Source organism: Canis lupus, chromosome 9, assembly GCF_048164855.1.
Source record: "Canis lupus baileyi chromosome 9, mCanLup2.hap1, whole genome shotgun sequence".
NCBI classification, from domain to species: domain Eukaryota; kingdom Metazoa; phylum Chordata; class Mammalia; order Carnivora; family Canidae; genus Canis; species Canis lupus.
In genome coordinates, this window is record NC_132846.1 from 37,808,541 (window position 1) to 37,826,882 (window position 18,342).

The following is an 18,342-nucleotide window of genomic DNA, read 5'->3' on the forward strand; positions in this document are numbered from 1 at the left end:
TTCTTCCTAAATCCTTCAGGCTAGAAGGAATCACCTGGAAAATTCATTGGTCCTGTTATTACTATGGCAAGAGCTGTTGGGGGCGGGCGGGGGGGGGGGCAGGATTCAATTCAAGAAATATTAAAAATACAAGTGAGCTGACCTTTTAACCACTCTTCATAGTATTAAGGGTTTAAAAAAGTAAATTCTTGATAATTAGACCCCTGGGGAAATTTAATTTGCATCTAGATGTGATAAGTGTTTAGTAATTCAATACAGATTTTGCACTGGCTAGTATTGAGCTAGGTCTCAGGCTGGTGATAACATATGCTAGATATAATGTGATCATTAGGCCAAATTTTATCATCTGCCCAGCAAAGGAAAATTAAAATCTGATCTTTTTGTTATTACTAAATGGCTTCTGGAAATAATGCAGAAGAGAGCTGTATAAGAGAGTGACTTATGTTCATGTGTGATCCTTATCCAGGATTTTAAGAAATTCAGGAATATTGATTATGATGCTATCCCCATAGAACTGAGAACAGTGATATAAGTATCTTCTTGAGACAGATGGGAAACCTGAGAATGAAAATAATTAGGCTAATTGCCAAAGGTTTTACACATACACATCCCAAAATAAGAACTGAAGCAGGTAGAATTTTAACTGTGCCAGAGCCTCTGAAAGTATTGGTGTCTTAACCAAATTCATTTTCTCTATTTCTGCATTTCATTCCTTGAGGTTTCTGATGTAAACCCTAATTTTTACTGTTAAGCAGAAAGTAGCAATTGATATCTCTATACCATATATTCTCCCTAGCATTTTTATAGAAAAAACAATCCTAGAAGTTGAATTGCTGAATTTAAAAAAATGTACATTTACAGCTTTGACAGGTATTGTCAAATTGGTCTCAAAATATATATATTCTTGAAATAGCTGCATGTGTTAAATGCTACCATGGGCTCCGTTCTGTGCTGAACGCTTTCATTGCAATACCTCTTTCAGTCTTTGGAAAAACCTATGAGAAAAAAAGCGTTACCTGGTTTTATGGATGGGAAGACTGAGGCTTTGCAGGGTAGACACAGCCAGAAGGTGGCAGAGCAGGACTGGAGCCCAGTTAAACTACCAGCAGAGGGGAGGTGCCTATTTCCCCATTCCCTTGTAAGCATAGGCACATTAGCAATCCTTATAAACATCTACCAATTTAAGTAAAATGTCATTTACCTCCTGATTTTTATATGTCCGTCTTTGATAGGATTGGACATCTGGTATGTTTATTGTCTGTCTGCATTTATAGTTTTATAAATTGCCTGTTCACCTCCTCTGCCCCATTTTTACTAGTTTGTTCATCCCTTTTTATTATTAATTTCTACATATTATAAATAGTAACCCTTTGTCATATTTTGCAAATCCCTTTCCCCCCCGTTTGTTGTGTTTAACTTTCTGGTTTAACACACTGGTTTCTGTGTTTTTTGCCAAATAGAACTTTAAATTCCTTAAATTGGGGGTACCTGCGTGGCTTAGTGGTTGAGCATCTGCCTTCAGTTCAGGGAGTGATCTCGGGGTCCCAGGATTGAGTCCCACATTGGGCTCCCTGCATGGAGCCTGCTTCTACCTCTGCTTCTGTCTCTGCCTGTGTTTCTCATGAAAAATAAATACAATATTTTAAAAAATCTACAAACATTAAAAAAATAAATTCCTTAAATTGCAGGTTTGTGAGTCTTCTATGGCTTTAGAGTATTGTTACCCTTATCCCATCCTAGGAGTATATATTTTTTCCCTTATTTTTCCATAACTTCCTCCTTAACATTTACCTGAGGTTATTTTGGTATAAGGAGTGAGATAAAGATATTTTCTAAAAGGCTAACTAGTTGTCTAAACGCTATTCATAATCTCTCATTTCCCATTAATTTGAACTATGTTCTCTTTAAGAAAAATTGATTCCTAGTTTTGGACTTTTCTTGAGGTGATAGCATGCTGTTTTAGTCACTGTAACTTTGTTTTATCATGCAGGACAAGTCTTCCCTCATTAGAATTTTTGGACGGTTTTTAAATATCTATGGTTTTGGGGATCCCTGGGTGGCTTAACCGTTTGGTGCCTGCCTTTGGCCCAGGGCGTGATCCTGGAGTCCCGGGATCGAGTTCCGCGTCGGGCTCCTGGCATGGAGCCTGCTTCTCCCTCTGCTTGTGTCTCTGCCTCTCTCTCTCTCTCTCTCTCTCTCTCTATGTCTATCATGAATGAATGAATGAATGAATGAATGAATGAATGAATAAATAAATCTTTAAAAAAATCATGACCAGGTGCAGCACTAAGTATTTTATTTCTTTTTTTATTTTTGAAGATTTTATTTATTTATTTGAGGGAGAAAGGGGGGTGGAGCACAGAGATAATGGGAGAAGCACACTCCCCACTGAGCAGAAAGCCCAATGCAGGGCTTGATCCCAGAATCCTGAGATAATGACCTGAGCCAAAGGCAGACATTTAACCAACTGAACCACCCAGGTGCACAATATTTAATTTCTTTAAAAAAGCATATGTATTAATATATGTCACTTAAAAATTTATTGTTTTGCTACTTGATTTGCTTTGTAATCATATATGTGTGTGTGTGTGTATGTGTGTGTGTGTGTGTGTGTGTATTTATTTAAGATTATAAAGCTTTACTCTGAGAAGGGATCTGTAAGTTTCACTAGGCTAAGGAGTCCATGACATGAAAAATGATTACTAACCCCCGATTTATTTTTTCTGATATATCTTCAGATATATCCATCATATCTTTTAGTCCTAGAATTGTATCACATAGTTCCCTTCAAAAAACAGGGCGCTTCTTTGCTTCTCTATTCTGAAACAGGTTTAAATGTTAATATCATCTTGTTTTTAAAGGCTGCAAATAATTTACCCATGAAACCATCTGGGCCTGCCTGGCTGATTTTCAAGAGGCAGTCCATAGAAAATCTTACCAATTTTTTTTCTGAATAAATCCACCTGTTTGGTTTATGTAGCTCTTATTCAGTTAGTTTGGGCCATTTGTGTTTTCACAGAAATCTATTTCTTCCAGGTTTTGAAATTTATTAGCAGATTATTTTTGTGTTACTCCTTAAGTTTTCTTTGCATTGAAGTGATTAATTGAAAAGCTTTATTGAAGAAGCAATCTTTTATTAATCACAAATCTCTGCACACATTGCAAAAGTTCTAGTATAATTATGTGGAAGAAATAATTTACTGTTTTTAGATGGGGCGCAGTTTTGATTCTTCAAACTAGGAGCCACTACTTCTAAAAATGTGAAGTTGGAAAAGGAACTTTGCCCCAAGTCTGGGTTAATTTCTGCCCATTCCGGACATGGTGTTGGGGACTGATGCTTTGGGCCAGTACCCTCATTGTGTTGCTGCTGTTCCCTCCTTCTATTTGTGAGGATGGCAGAATGAAAGGTGAATAATGAGAAATCTGTGTTACCTACTGGTATTTATAGCCAGTCAATGGCCCCGAGGCCCCACACAGCTGGATAGGAGCTAGAAGACCAGGTTGATATCTCATACTGGAACATTAGAACCCTGGGGAACCTATGGTCTGTGCCAGAGCCACTGGTCCAAGATAGCCAGGTATAATTAAGCAGTCGGTAATCTCAGAGTTCATTTAGGTCTGACCCTTACAAATTAAGAGTCCTAAGGTCCCTAGGAAGCATGATGATGTTCTGGGGTATTTTGTATCTTCAATAAAGAAGAAACAATGTGGAGAGTATTTGAGCTATTATGCTTTCTTATACATTAGATACAGCTAGATTCATTTGCACATTAATCTTTTTTCCTCTCTTTTAATGTACAGCCACTCTCCAGAGAGACCGAATCTTCAAACATTTTACCAGGAAGCGCCAAAGGGCTATGCGAAGGCGAGTCCACCAGATCAATGGACACAAGTTTATGGCCACGTACCTGAGGCAGCCCACCTACTGCTCTCACTGCAGGGAGTTTATCTGGTATGAGGTTCCCTGGCTTCTCTCTTCCTAGGAGCTTCTTTCTATAATCAAGACCTCCTCTGGTTGTGTGTAGTTTCATAGGAAGCATGATTATGAAGAATTGTTTTAGGATCTGATTTTTGCTTTTTATTCTAATATATTGATCCAGCAATTTTAATTCCCAATAAAAAAGAATCTAAATTTACAGATCCAAGTTTTAGATGTTATTTCTTCTTCCAATCATTTGGGGAAAGGTGCTAATGAATCATTAACTGGTTAAGAGGCACTAATTAGGGAGACTAATCAATCAATATATAGATAATAAATTGGATAATCAGCCACTGAGTAAGAGAGAAAAAAACAACAGTATTGCTTTAAAAAAAGTATGACTTATGTGATAGGTTACAGAAATTAATTATTGTAAGTACAGTGAGCATACAGTGTATGTGGCCAAAGGTAATAACTTATAGTGATTGCATACTATAATCCTTGGTATTAAGGAATTGCAATAATTAACAGTTGAGAAATTCTAGATAAATTGGGGCAATATCTTACTATACGTGTGACTGAAGCTTAAGCCTCAGTGGCAAATCTATACTGTAAAATAAATTTGTTAATTGCTATCATCATTTAGAGCCAACATTAAACACATTTATTTGGAAAGGGAAGAAGGAAACGATCCCTTACACACATCCAAAAATGTACACATACATGCCCATCTCTGAAGGAGAAAAGACATATGAGTATCTATAGCATAAAAGGAAATCCTTGTTTTTGTTGCAAACTTTAGTCATTTTGTTTAAGTCAAAAGCACTTGGTTCAAAGTAAATTTTTTTAAGTTATCAATCATGAGTTTGTGGTTTGGTTGTGTGTGTGTGTGTGTGTGTGTGTGTGTGTGTGTGTGTGAGATTACTTTGGTTTAAAAGTACCTGCTACCTTTTAGCAGTCAGAGTCCAGGGTTAGTGTTTCTGGCATTTTACATTAAGAATAGAGTCTTGTCTAAACCAAAGACCTTAAACTAGCTGTTGATATGATGCCTACAAATGTGCCATCACAATTCTAGTCTTCAGAAAGAAACAGTTCCTGCTGTGATAATTGAACAAATCAAAAGTGTTGGCCACTTTGAGCCCATTTTCCACTCTTGTGGGATCTGTATTCTCTAGTTAGGTGTTGTCCACCTCCCTCCTTGTGGTTTTCCTGACCTGAAAGATCTGCCACTCTTCATTTCATGTCACATCATTCTGCCTCCCTCCTTTCTGTGACTTGCCTACCCTTGTGGGCATTTGTGGTGACAACCTGGGACCTCAACTAACGTTCTCAGTGGAAACTTTTTTTGATAATTTCACTAAATTTTTTTCCACCAAGAAAACATTAACTCCCACTCAACTAGCCTTCGCTTGCACATTCTCTCTTTCTTTCTCACTCTCACACACACACCCGTATACACAGGCACACACACACAATATAATATTAATGTATGTTACATATATATGGTTAAGAGTATATACTCTGGCATTCAGTCTCATCACCAACTAAATGTGTGAACCTAGATAAGGTATATAATCCATCAATATTTCCTTATTTGTAAAATAAAGATAATTTTTTTGCTTACATTATGAATTTTTATATAGATCTTAAAATGCTAGGTGCCATTCTAAGCATTTTACATTATCACCTCTTTCTATCTTCATGACAACCCTATGAAGTAGGTACTGTGGTCATTAACTGCCCTTCATAGATGAAGAAACTATGGTTCAAAGGAATTAATGATGTGTCCCAAATCATGCCTAGGCCGTTTGGTTTCAGAGTCTGTGCTGTGAGCCTTCCTGTTATGCCTGCTACCTCGCATGGCTTTTGCGAGGATTAAATGAGATGCTATATGTCAGCAATGTGGCTTGGTTCCTGGCACATCTCCAGGCTTAATAAACTATGGTCTGTGTTAAATGAGAATGGGGATAATGTCATCACTGCCCAGAGAATATCCTAGGGGAGAGACCAAGATGACAGCTGTGGGCCTGACGGGCATCTTGTGGCAGCACTTCTGTGCCTCACCCCTTGTTGAACTCTAAGGTCTGATGGGGGCACAAAGAAGAGGGAGGGAGCCTCAGGCCAGGCAGCTTCTGTAGGCTCAGCTGTTTACTTCACAACCTGTGGATCTTTATGAGTATGTGAGTGCAAATGTCAAAGGTGGAGTGATCCTTCAGGCTGAGGCTCAGTCATAAGACCCATAAGACCAGATGAGGACATGGGGTTTGCCATAGAGGGAGGTGGGTGGAATGAGGATCGCCAATATCCACCTGTGTATATCACTGGAGCATTCTGGTCATCAGGTGACTTCCTCTGTCTTTGTGGTAACAAGGGCTCAGAAAGCACCTCATCTTTGCTTCTTCTCTGAAATTATGCTTTTCATAAAGGAGCAAAGGATGGCATGCATTTGTTTTCCTTAAGTACTATGACTACAGGAGGACTGTGGCTGAAATAGACTGATGATGACTTTTTTCTCTGTTGTCTTGAACAGGGGAGTATTCGGGAAACAGGGTTATCAATGTCAAGGTAAGAAAACATTTTAAAAACTATGTTTAATCTTGTTCCTATGTTAAAAACTGATTATACTAAGAGGAGACAGATACATTTCATTAATATTGTGATAAATAACTCTGCAGGTCAAATGAGACCCCCCTATAGAATTGCAACTTTTTAGTGTGGTTTAAATTTTGGCTACGTTTTAGATAGCATAGAAGGAATATTTTTATTTCTAAAGCTGAGATACCTAATAAAGTTTGTTTAAAGTTTTGCCTCTGCAATAACATGAAAACACTGAAAGGTAATGCCATATTGTGAGCAGTACCCTTAAATCTTGAAGCTAAATTTTTGTCTTTTACAACCCTGTTGTTAATAGGGGTGAGAAGTGGCACAGTGTTGTCTCTTAACCTACATAGGGAATAGAAGCTATTATCCCAGTTGCTTTTTGATTTTCTAATTTTAAAAAATGTGAGAAATGTTCAAAGTTAATATGTTAATAATCTTGTAAGTTATTATGCATTAAATTTATTTTGATTTTCACAATTCTAAGATAAAACCAATTTACTAGTGTTCCAAATGGGAGGAGTTAAAGAAGGCTCTTACTCAGATTTAGCCAGACTGGATTGGTTTGTCTTTTATTTGGACTATCTTTGTTGTTGGCTTGAGCATCATCACACAATACATAGGGTACCTATCTTCTTGATTTGCACTCTACAGATGATTGGTAAAATAGCACTACCTCTCCTGGAGTGGTAGCCTCCATGTCAGTAAGGAAATCCTGCCTTCTCTTCTGGAGAAGGTGAGGTAAGAACATTCTTTCCTTTAGAATGGTATAGGACATACTCTTGGATATAATTTTCACTTTAACATGTATGAGCAATTCTATTGGGTTCTCAAATTTAGAAAAAATAGAATATATAATCAATAAGACTTTAATTGACTTTATGCTATTAATCTTAGTCCCAAATGAGAACATAGTTCACATATAAGAATTGATATTACTTTTTGGTCCCTCTCCAGCACAGGGACATGTCCGCAGTCAACTCTGATCTGTCTTATGCTTTTAGTGCAGGATATTTGATGGACTGATTCTCAGTGGGCCACTTGTTGTTGAAAGAACAGGAAAGAATGTTGATCAGGAGATATGAAGACCCCAATATGTTCACATCTTGTTAAGGGACATAAAACCAAATACTTGGTTTGAGAAGGGTATACCATGCTAACACTAATCAATAGACAAGGCTGACTTCAGATTGAAGAGGCATTATGTAATGATAAAGGGGCCCGTTTTTCAAGAAGACCTAATAATCCTTAACATGTAGGCACCTAACAATAGAGAGTCAAAATACGTGAGGCAAAAACTGATAGAACTGTGAGGATATATAGACAAATCTTTTGTTACAGTTGGAGACTTCAATATCTCAGTAGCTGATAGGTCCAGCAGGCAGAAAATCTGTAAGGATATCACAGTTTGATTAAATTGACATTTATAGACTACCTCACCTAACAATAGCAGAATACGCATTGTTCTCAAGCTCGCAAGGAATATTTATCAGTATAGACCATATTCTGGCCCATGATATAAGCCTTAACAAATTTAAAAGAATAGAAGTCATAAAGAAATAGAATCATAAAACGTTTCTTTTCAGACCACAGTGGAATTAAAGTACACGTGAATCACAGAAAGATAGCTGGAAAGCCCCCCAAATATTTAGAGATTAAACAACACATTTGAAATAACACACAGATAAAAGAAGACTCAAGAAAAAATAATAAATGTTTCAAACCAAATGAAAATAAAAGTACATTTTATCAAAATTTTGGGATGCAGCAAAGGCAGTACTCAGAGGAAAGTTTATAGCATTAAATGCATACATTAAAAAGGAAGGACCTAAAATCAGTATCTAAGTTTTCATCTTTAAGGAAATTAGATAAAGGAGAGAAGCTTAAAGTAAGCAGAAAAAATAAGATTAAAGCATAAATCAGTAAAATTGAAATTAGGAAAACAATAGAGAAAATCCACCAAATAAAAAGCTGATTCTTTAAAAAGTTCAATAAAATTGGTAAACTTCTAGCCAAGCTAATGACAAAAATAACCAAACCTCAGATGCTTCAGAATATAAGATTTTTCTATGTGAGGGATGGTTTGGAGATCCCCTCATCTAAAAAGGCAAATTCTCTGGGAACTTTCAATTTGGTTCCCCTGCCAATTAAGCCTGCTGAAAGCTAGATTTGTTTTAAAGTATATTACTATTTGCTGACATGTCATCAGTGTTTATGTACTTAATCCTAAAAACCTCTACATGTCTTGAAAGATCTAAAAAATAACATGTATTTTCATACTGCTCCATTGTAATTGCTCATCTTTTAATGGCAAACTGAACTCTGTCTGCCCTATGTCAGTTATCCAGATGGAAATGGGGGAAAAAATGTTTGAAAGTTCTAAGTATTCAAATAGTTGATTGAGTCATTCTGCAAATATTTAATGAGTGCCTACTTTGTTCAAGGCATCATGCTGCCTGGGAAGTCTAAGGCCATTGGAGGCTATGTGTGGAAGAGTTGACACTGGGGGGCAGGCTAAGGGTTGTAAGAGAACCAAGGAGAGAGAGATAGTTTGGTCTAGAAGGGGAACCAAGGGTAGTATATTTTCATGGAAGAGACATTTCTCAAGTGTGTCTTATCATAAACATAAGTAGTTAGACAATAGACAAAGAGAATGTCCTAGGGATTGAGTAAGACATGGTCAGTGTGTGGGGAAGAGCAAAGGCTTACTCCAGGAAGAGCAGCCAGTCTAGTTTCTCCAGGAACAAAGAGTGCCCAGAAAAGAAAGGTAACAGGAAGCTTGGGGTAGCTTCCAGAAGGCCTGAAACCCACCTGGGAAATTTGAACTCAACTCACTGGCCGCGAGAGGCTATTGAAGGTTTAGATCGTGGGGCAAGGTGACCAGGATTATATCGTGAGAGGATTCCTGTGGTGGTGAGTGCAGGTGTTATTAAAGACAGAAAGGATGAAGTAGGCTCAAGATGTGAGTGCGAATAGTTTGGATGTGAGCAGAGGCATGAGTTAGGGTAATGGTATTGATTATGGGAGGGGTGGGTGCCCTGGATGCCCGTGTGTGGGCCAGACACCCAAATCAAGTCACCTTGGCATGGTATAGCCCTTGTTGACTCTATTAGGACTGGCTGACCGTGAGCCTCTAATGAATGTGTAACCATGCATTTAATTCCCTAGTGTGCACCTGTGTTGTCCATAAACGCTGCCATCATCTAATTGTTACAGCCTGCACTTGCCAGAACAATATTAACAAAATGGATTCAAAGGTAAGAAGATCGTAGTTTGCTAATTAAGTGCCTGCACAAGCTTATTTGCACATCAATTCTATTCTGTCTCTCTCTCTCTCTCTATTTTTCTCACTCCATCCCTTTTCTACTTCCCTTCCACACTCCTTGAGGTGAATGGTGATATCAGAATTGAATTTTCTCTCCTTTTTATTTTATGGTATTTTTATTTCTCTGCTTGTGTAGCATGACCTGTCCCTGAGTTGATCCCATTAGTGACCAGCTGGTCACAAGCTCTCAGCATCAGTTTTTCTAATTTGGAGAGAGTTTTGGAGGGCTTAAAAGATCCCTGAGGTTGGCATCAAATGACTAGTATTTGAATGCAGAATCCAGCCTCTGCCAGCTAACCTCTCTGTCAGTCTCAGTCTTAAAATGTGATTTCTATTTCCTTCACATGACTTTTGTGAGGCTTACGCAAGATAGAACTGATGTGAAAAGTATTTGTTAACTGTCAGTTGTGCCTCCTCAATAAGGTGACTGTTAGCCCCCTCCGGTGTCTTCCAAAATTTCAGGGAGGATGCGCTTCTATATATAAAGGTTTGAATCTTGTTCTTGTCACTCACATTGCATTCAGCCGGGCTGGGCACAATCTAAATGTGGGGATAGAAAGCAGATGGAGTACTGCTGACAGTGAGTGGTGGATTTGCAGAAGCATGGGAGAGTCTGACTTTGAGCTCAGTATTGCTTGCAGCACACAGATAGGACGACTGCTCAAGAGCACGTGCAGAGGTACGTGCTACTGCTTTTATGAGAAAGAGACCAGCAAAGTTTCAAGAGGAGTTATAATTGCTGCACTCCTTGTCACATGTGAATCTGCTGTTGTTTCAAATTGTGACATAGGGATGCCTGGGTGGCTCAGCGGTTGAGCGCATCTGCCTTTGGCTCAGGGCATGATCCTGGAGTACCAGGATCGAGTCCCACATCGGGCTCCCTGCATGGAGCCTGCTTCTCCCTCCGCCTATGTCTCTGCCTTTCTCTTTCTGTGTCTCTCATGACTAAATATATAAAATCTTTAAAAACAAACAAACAAAACCAAATTGTGACATAGACCATAGAGCATATGCCTAGTCTGATTATGTGCTGGAAGCAGTTGGTGAGATTAAAGCAGGACCTTTGCACTCAGATTGTAAAATGCAAATGCTGGGCAAAGCCACTAGGAAGCCACTAGAGTGTCACCATGGAATGAATTCCTTCTGTGGTTCCATGCCCTTTGGATGCCACCCTCTCCTCCCAGGTCCCCACCAATACAATATCTGGAAAAGCCTGTGGTGTTAGCAAGTGTATTTGGTCTATAAGAGACCTGTTTAATCCTGAAGTTAAAAGGTTCTAGGAAATAGACATGGGTGTGAGGGAGTTGTCAAGGAGAGAAATACAGCCTGAATATAAAGATGATAAAAAGGTCATTTATCACCATTTATCTCCCCAAATGGTGAACCATCTGATGCACACTACACCCCTTCTTTTTAGTCTTATTGGTTAGAAAATGTGCTCAGCCTGGCGAGGAAGGCCTGAGTACAGTGAAATAATCTACCTAGCTCAGGTGTCATGGTAACACTGCATTTGGGGGCCTCCTGTTACAGTTTCTACAAAAGATGTTGGTGTGGCATTCTAGCTCTTGTGCTTCTATTTCCCTTTTACAGATTGCTGAACAGAGGTTCGGAATCAACATCCCACACAAGTTCAGTATTCACAACTACAAAGTACCAACATTCTGCGATCACTGTGGCTCGCTGCTCTGGGGGATAATGCGACAAGGACTTCAGTGTAAAAGTGAGATGCTAGGGTGCTGGGTACCCACTTCATGAAAGCACCAAGCTACAAGCTTTCGGAATCCTATAGGCTCAGCCTCTGACCTAGGATCGATGGTTTGAGGCACTTTGTGAATTATATCTTAGTAGTCTGTGCTTATGTGTTCCTGGTCAGGCATGTAAAGAGAGCTACATCTGGTCTAAAAGATTTCCTAAATGTCTATTCAGCCAGTTGTTAAACTCAGTGTTCTGTGTAGCTGGCTGTCATCTGTTTAGTGCTTAGGGCCTGCTAGTTGCTGCATATTTTAATAGATATTTGAAAGAGGAAAAAATGGGATCTTGGTCAGAAACGGAAGGTGGTAGGAGGTGAGGTGGCCGAAGGAGAGGCTTCGGTTATGAGTAAGAACTGGCAGGAGAGTAGGTCCAGCGACCTCACCAGAAATAAGCAGGAATCGAGTAAAAGCACAAGAAAAGCTGCCCTGGGTCTTTTCCTCAAAGAGGTGGATAGAGATTGGAGAGGTAGGTGGGGTGAAGGATGCTTGAGCTTTGGCCATGGACTTGTGCTTCAGTAACTCTGCCCAATGGAGCTTGAGTTGGGAACTTTGGCCTTAGCAAAGGGTCTGAGAGTAAGGTGTGATTCCTGTCCTGTTAGGAGCTGGGGAGTTTCAAGTTGTCTCCCACTGAGTGTTGCCATGACAGTCTGGCTGTCATGGGGTGCAGTCCCCTGCGGAAATACAGGTGAATTTCAGCCTGAAGCTCTAGATAAATCCTGAGTCACTGGGGGAGGCAGAGTTGATGTCATTGCAGCCAGACAACTTCCATCAAGTGTTTGGACTCACCAAGCCTGCTCTGCCAACATAAAGGGACTAGTCACCTGTCTTTAGGAGGGGCAAATTTTAAAAATCTCTTTAGAACGTTATTTAATAATTCTTTTTTCCTAGAAACATGAAATAATTCTTTTTCAACCAAAACAGCAACCAGCTCATGTGTAGCTTTGGTTCAGGCACTGCTTGATCTGAAGTTGGATGGTGACCCCTAGGTGTGGCTTTCATTGCAAAAGTCACTTTCTGCTTTTGTATAGTTGTTGCTGTCACGCAGGGCCAGGCGTGGGGCTCATCTGCATTGTTCTTGTCCCTCGTGGCCTGAGGGTAGCACACACACAATGATCCATCTCCTGTAATTTTTGCTTTTATTGTCACATGGTCCTTTAGAGAGGGCACTGCAGGTGTGCTTCTCTGTACTGGCTTTCACCATGAAGCTAATGAAGCTTAAGCCTCAGGGTGCCTTCCCTGCAAGGGTATCTTCCAGAACTCTCCACTTGATTGGATATTCTTTCTCTAAAAGAGAGCACCCTAAATTACATAAATCCAGACCCCACAGAGCCTGGATCTGTGCATGCTTCCAACGATGGGTTGACACTCCTGATGCAGGAATATGTTGCCTGTGGTTTGAGTTCTGCCTCCCAATCAGCAGGGCCCCAGTAAAGAAACTGTGTCAGAACTTTCTGCTGATTAGACCTTGGGTCCCTTCATCCTCCCAGGTCAGTTACCTCTGCACCAGGAACTTAGCTTGCTCTTCTCTCCTCTTCCAACTGCCATTTACTTTGACCTTTAAAAAAGTTGCTTCTCTCCCCCGTGAAGTAGTTAGAAGCACAGGCTGCAAGCACTGAGAACCACAGCCCCACAGGATGCTGTACCCTGTGCTGTGAGGGCCACCCAACCACAACAATATTCAGAAAGAGAGCTTTAGAGGTTTTTCTCTCAGAAACACCGTTTCCATCCTGTCTGAACAGCAATCTATATGTGGCATTTAGATTGCTACCTTTTATTGAGGGATACAGGCAAAAGCATAGAGTCAATTGACATGATGCCTTGTTAATTGACTGAAACTTCACTGGGATGAGCATTTTGATTTCTGTATTGAATCATGCTGTTAAATCGGCTTTGACTACTACATATCATTTAGATGAATGTCTTTCATCAAGTCACGGTGAAAAAGTGGATTTGAAATTTATTATTTATCAGTGTGCCAGGCTTTCTGCTTCTGCATAAAATGGAAATGGGAAAGATGTCAGAGTTTGTTTGGAGTGTGAATTCAGTTTAATGAGAAGATGGCATTGTGCAGCCTGTACAATTCCTCTGTCATCATCTTTCAGGTTATTAAAGTTCTTTTTTGCAGTGTATGTTGAATTGGCACCTTCCTGAATGTGGATTCTCTTCTCTTCCCCCCCTCCAGTATGTAAGATGAATGTCCACATTCGATGTCAGGCGAACGTGGCACCTAACTGTGGTGTAAATGCAGTGGAGCTAGCCAAGACCCTGGCAGGAATGGGCCTCCAGCCCGGAAATATTTCTCCAACCTCGGTGAGACTTTGCTTTTTGCAATGTATTGCAATTTAGACGTTGTTCAGATGTGGCAAGTCCAAATGAGTGCATGTGGCATAAGCAAAGTTCCTAATCTCAGCAAACACAATAATCAAGATTTATTGTATTTTTTAAGAGCATTTTGTTCCACCAAGAAGATTCTGTATACAGTTATATGACATGAAATAACAAGCATGCAGATATAGCAGGAAGCAGAAGAAGGATTTTTTTTTTTTTTTTTTAATTAGCTTCCTGTGGTCTGGTACAGCCCTGGAGTCCAGGGCCCTGGGTTTTCCTTTTAGCTGGGGCCCCTGCAGTATAGTTGACTAGCAACTCTGGAGTTGCTTCCTCCCCTCTAACGGGGTTGAACTTGAAGATCTTTGAGGTTCTCCACAGCTCTGGAGTCTAGCTGTTCTGCAGTTTTTGTTTATGGATTGTGAATTTATCTCTCAAGCTCAGCGACAATCAGGAGTTCCTTCCTCTTGGCTCTTGGGAGTGGGTGGGGTTGTCAGTTGCCGTGGGCATGTTTTGTCTTACAGCCTCCCTGAGTCACCTCCACTTGCTGTGACCGTTAGAGCCTCAACTGCTTCCCAGACTCATGTCCTATTGCTGCCTTCCTGGCTGGGCCTGCAGAGCACTGGGAAAGAGCCATGGCTACTGTTGTGGTTTGTGAAAGGTTTAGCTTGATATCCGGTTTAGGAAAATTCTAGACTTAACTGTTAAATGTTTCTGGGTACTTAGGAAGGGAAGCACCATCACTGTCACTGTTGGGTTATCCAGAAACGTCCATAATCACCACCCTGTTTCCTTGTTATGGGTAGATTAGGGACTTGGACTGAGATTATATTCCTTTATTTCAGGAAAGTGTTAGCAATGTCTGATGTTTAGCCCATGGATGGACAGGTGGGATGCTGATGCCATGAGGGGGATTTCTAGTGCATGGGACAACTGTTCCGAAGGGCATAGATTAAGGAATTCAGCCTGCACCAGGCTCCTAAAATGTAATGGGAATAAGACAGACCAAGTGGCACAATAGGCAGTGCCATTTGTCATTTGTCCCTTGAACCAAGTATCTTTAATGTTATGATATTTAAAAGTGAAAAAACCAAAATTACCTGTTATTTGACAGTACGACACGAAAAAGAATCTTAAGTCTATCAAAAGAGAAGAATGGGTTAAAACAAAAGATTGAGAAATACTGGCTTAGAGTTTTCTAGCTAATACCAGCCCAACCAGGGGAAGTATTTAAGTGGAGGAAGTGAGATTCAAGCTAGTTAAGTTTTTTTATCTTGCAATATTTATGATCAGAGATCTGGGGGAGAAACTACTAAAAGCAATTGGATTTTTAAGATGATCCATTTTATATCCATAATCACTGTTTTATTGGATTGAGTAAGTAAAATCCTTGTAGCTTCAAGCAATTGCACAGTTGTTGTTTATTGAAAACATTGCTTAGAAGTTGCTCCAGATAAGCCGGGGGTTTTCAGCTAAATAGGTCAAGAGCTTCAGAATGTTAGACTTTTGATCTGTTGTCTAGTGGTAGTTTGTCTTATAAATGTCCCACGATGGACATCTGCAAGTCATCTTGCCTTTGTGTAGATCCCTCCCTGTGACAGGGCTTGTACCATTGAGATGGGGTGGGTTACCCACTGAGGAGGCCACACCTACTTCTGGTTCAGTATGGTGAGACTGGAGCTCTCATTGTGCTGGTGATCAGCGTTTCTGGAGGGCCAGTTGACAGTGTATCAGAAGTCTTCAAGATTTACATTTTGTACCAAAAGATTGCATTTCCAGAAAGCTAAGAAAATAGATAATGCTCATGATCATGATGATAATGACAGCAGCTCAGCTCATGTGTATTGAATGTGCCAGGCACCAATCTAAGTGCTTTATGTGCTTTTATTCATTCCTCATAATAATTTGTGTGGCAGAGGCTATAACATCTTCTTTGTTAGAAGAAACTGAGGCACAGAGACAACGGGTAGGTAACTTGCTCAAAATTACAGGATCAGGTTACTGAGCTGTGATTTGAACCCAGGCAGCTTGCTTGAGCACCTAGATTCTTGATCACCCTGCTTTAAAGATTTGCATGCAAGGATTTTCATGATGGTAGTATTTAAATTGGCCAAAATGGGAGATAACCTATGTTTCTGATAGCAGGGGAATTAATGAATAAACTGTGATATATCCATAAAACAGAATATTGGACAGCCCTTAAAACTCATGTTCTTGAAGGATATGGAGAATACACATGACAAAGTGTTAAATGAAAATGTGTGTTATCCCTATCAAAAAAAAAAAGAGAAAATGTGTGTTATGAAACAACAATTTTATTATATTTTTTAAAAGTGTAAAGCTAGGTATGTGTGTATGTACAATTGCTTTTATTTTTTTTGAAGACGGCTGATGAGAGGTATTTAAAATTTTATCCTTCATACATTCATTCATTATCCTAGTTATATTAATTTACTTCTCTTATATAATTTAAAATATTGTGTAATAAATATTGCTTCATTCATTCACATCCTGGTATGGATCCTTGGATAAAATGTGAAAACCGCTCTTTGAATGAAGTGGACACCAGGTGGCGCTCTTGGAATCTGACCATCCTGTGGAAAGCCACTTGTAAGCCACTGGAGGGACCAGACTAAGGCGTTCGTGTTTTATACACGCCCGTTTGAGTTCACACTGAAACTCTCTGTGGCTTAGATATATTTTAAAATGTTTCTTTCTCAAATACAGTAAGCACATATCAGGAGCTGGTACTGAGGTAGTTTTGAATGGCAGAACTTTATCACATATCAAGCTGAAATGATCTTTCCCCACCTGTTGTGTTGAGAGTTGAGGCAGCATATAAGGTCTTCTCCATCCATAAATGCTTCATGCCCATGCTGTGACCTCTGACTCCATGTTTTCCTACTTCTCTTTGCAGAAGCTCGTTTCCAGGTCAACTCTAAGACGACAGGGGAGGGAAAACACCAAAGAGGGAAATGGGATCGGAGTTAATTCTTCCAGCCGACTTGGTATCGACAACTTTGAGTTCATCCGAGTGTTGGGGAAGGGGAGCTTCGGGAAGGTGAGTCTTGATAGGTGTCTGGGTTAAAGTAAATATCCTACATGTATGTCATTTGAGTGTGCATGTACATACAGCATGCTCATACTTCCCAAGTGCCAGGCCCTTTTTGTCCCCCATGTGTTCCCACACCCTAAGAATCTCCAGAGTTCTCATGCCTGTGCTCCCTTCTCTTGCTTTGCCATAGGTGATGCTTGCAAGAATAAAAGAAACAGGAGAGCTCTATGCTGTGAAGGTGCTGAAGAAGGACGTGATCTTGCAGGATGATGATGTGGAATGCACGATGACGGAAAAAAGGATCCTATCTTTGGCTCGCAACCACCCCTTCCTCACACAGTTGTTCTGCTGCTTTCAAACACCTGTAAGTAGCACTCCCATTTACCACCTCAATGGCCTCATTTCTTAAAGAGATGGGACAATGAGATGTTGAAGATTTCATAAAGCAATGCATCAAAGTTTTGAGGGATGAACTCTCATTGTAGGGCCATGTGGAGATAACTTCTCATGGCCAGTAACTTCTCATGACCTCTGGAAGAAAGTTGAAACCAATGAACTAACTGCTTACTGTCATGTTGTTCTAGAGAAGGATCATCTTGAGGTTGAAAAGGTCTTCGTATATAAGCTTTCTCTAGCAGAGTGAAGGATACAGAAGTCTAAGAACAGAGTAAATGTCATGGACTGCTTATCTTGGTGACTTTGACCTTAGCTTTACCCCTAAATGCTGAACTAGTTATGACCTGGGCACAAAAGTTCAGATCAGGGTTAAGTCCTGAGAAACTTAATTTGTAAAGTCTCAAGGCATTGCTCCTTGCCTCAATCAGGGATCCTTTGCTTGATTTCTGTGAACCGATCCTGGGATTCAAGTCTGTCTACTCTATTATGGTACCCAGTTTGGAACACTTTTGGCTGCAGTTAACAGAATACCCAAGAGTCATGTATGTAATAAATAGAAAGGATGGGTTTAGCTCGTTTTACAACCCCTTTTTTCTTGAAGTCTGGCAGTGACAAGGCTAGTGTTGGATTAGTTGTTCAATGACATGCGGCATCTCTTCCCCATGGGGTCTCAAGTTATTTACCGTAGTCCTCAACTTCACACCTCATGTGAAGGCATCTGAAGCAGGAAGCATAAGGACAGAGGCACAAAGACATCATGGGCCACTCTCCTTTTATCAAGAAAGAAAAAATCACCTGCTCACCCTTAGCTGCAAAGGATACTGGAAGAGCAAATATCTAGCAAAGATAAGTAGGTTTACCCTGGTTGACTCCCACTAACGTTGACTCATCCCCTGGGACATGGCACTCTGCTGTCTCTTTAGCGTCAGGCTTGGAACTTGGCTTCTGTCTTCAACAAACAGGAGAGATGGCT

General features: G+C 40.1%; 1 protein-coding gene across 1 annotated transcript in view; it reads left to right on the forward strand.

The window, feature by feature from the left end:
• The window catches only part of PRKCH (protein kinase C eta), a 233,543-nt gene that overhangs the window by 113,022 nt on the left and 102,179 nt on the right, over window positions 1-18,342 (forward strand). The window contains exons 3-9 of the mRNA XM_072838846.1: window positions 3,802-3,952; window positions 6,450-6,484; window positions 9,686-9,774; window positions 11,433-11,562; window positions 13,776-13,903; window positions 16,836-16,979; window positions 17,164-17,337. Of these exons, the coding sequence (XP_072694947.1) occupies window positions 3,802-3,952; window positions 6,450-6,484; window positions 9,686-9,774; window positions 11,433-11,562; window positions 13,776-13,903; window positions 16,836-16,979; window positions 17,164-17,337 (851 nt within the window). The remainder of the gene's footprint in view (window positions 1-3,801; window positions 3,953-6,449; window positions 6,485-9,685; window positions 9,775-11,432; window positions 11,563-13,775; window positions 13,904-16,835; window positions 16,980-17,163; window positions 17,338-18,342) is intronic.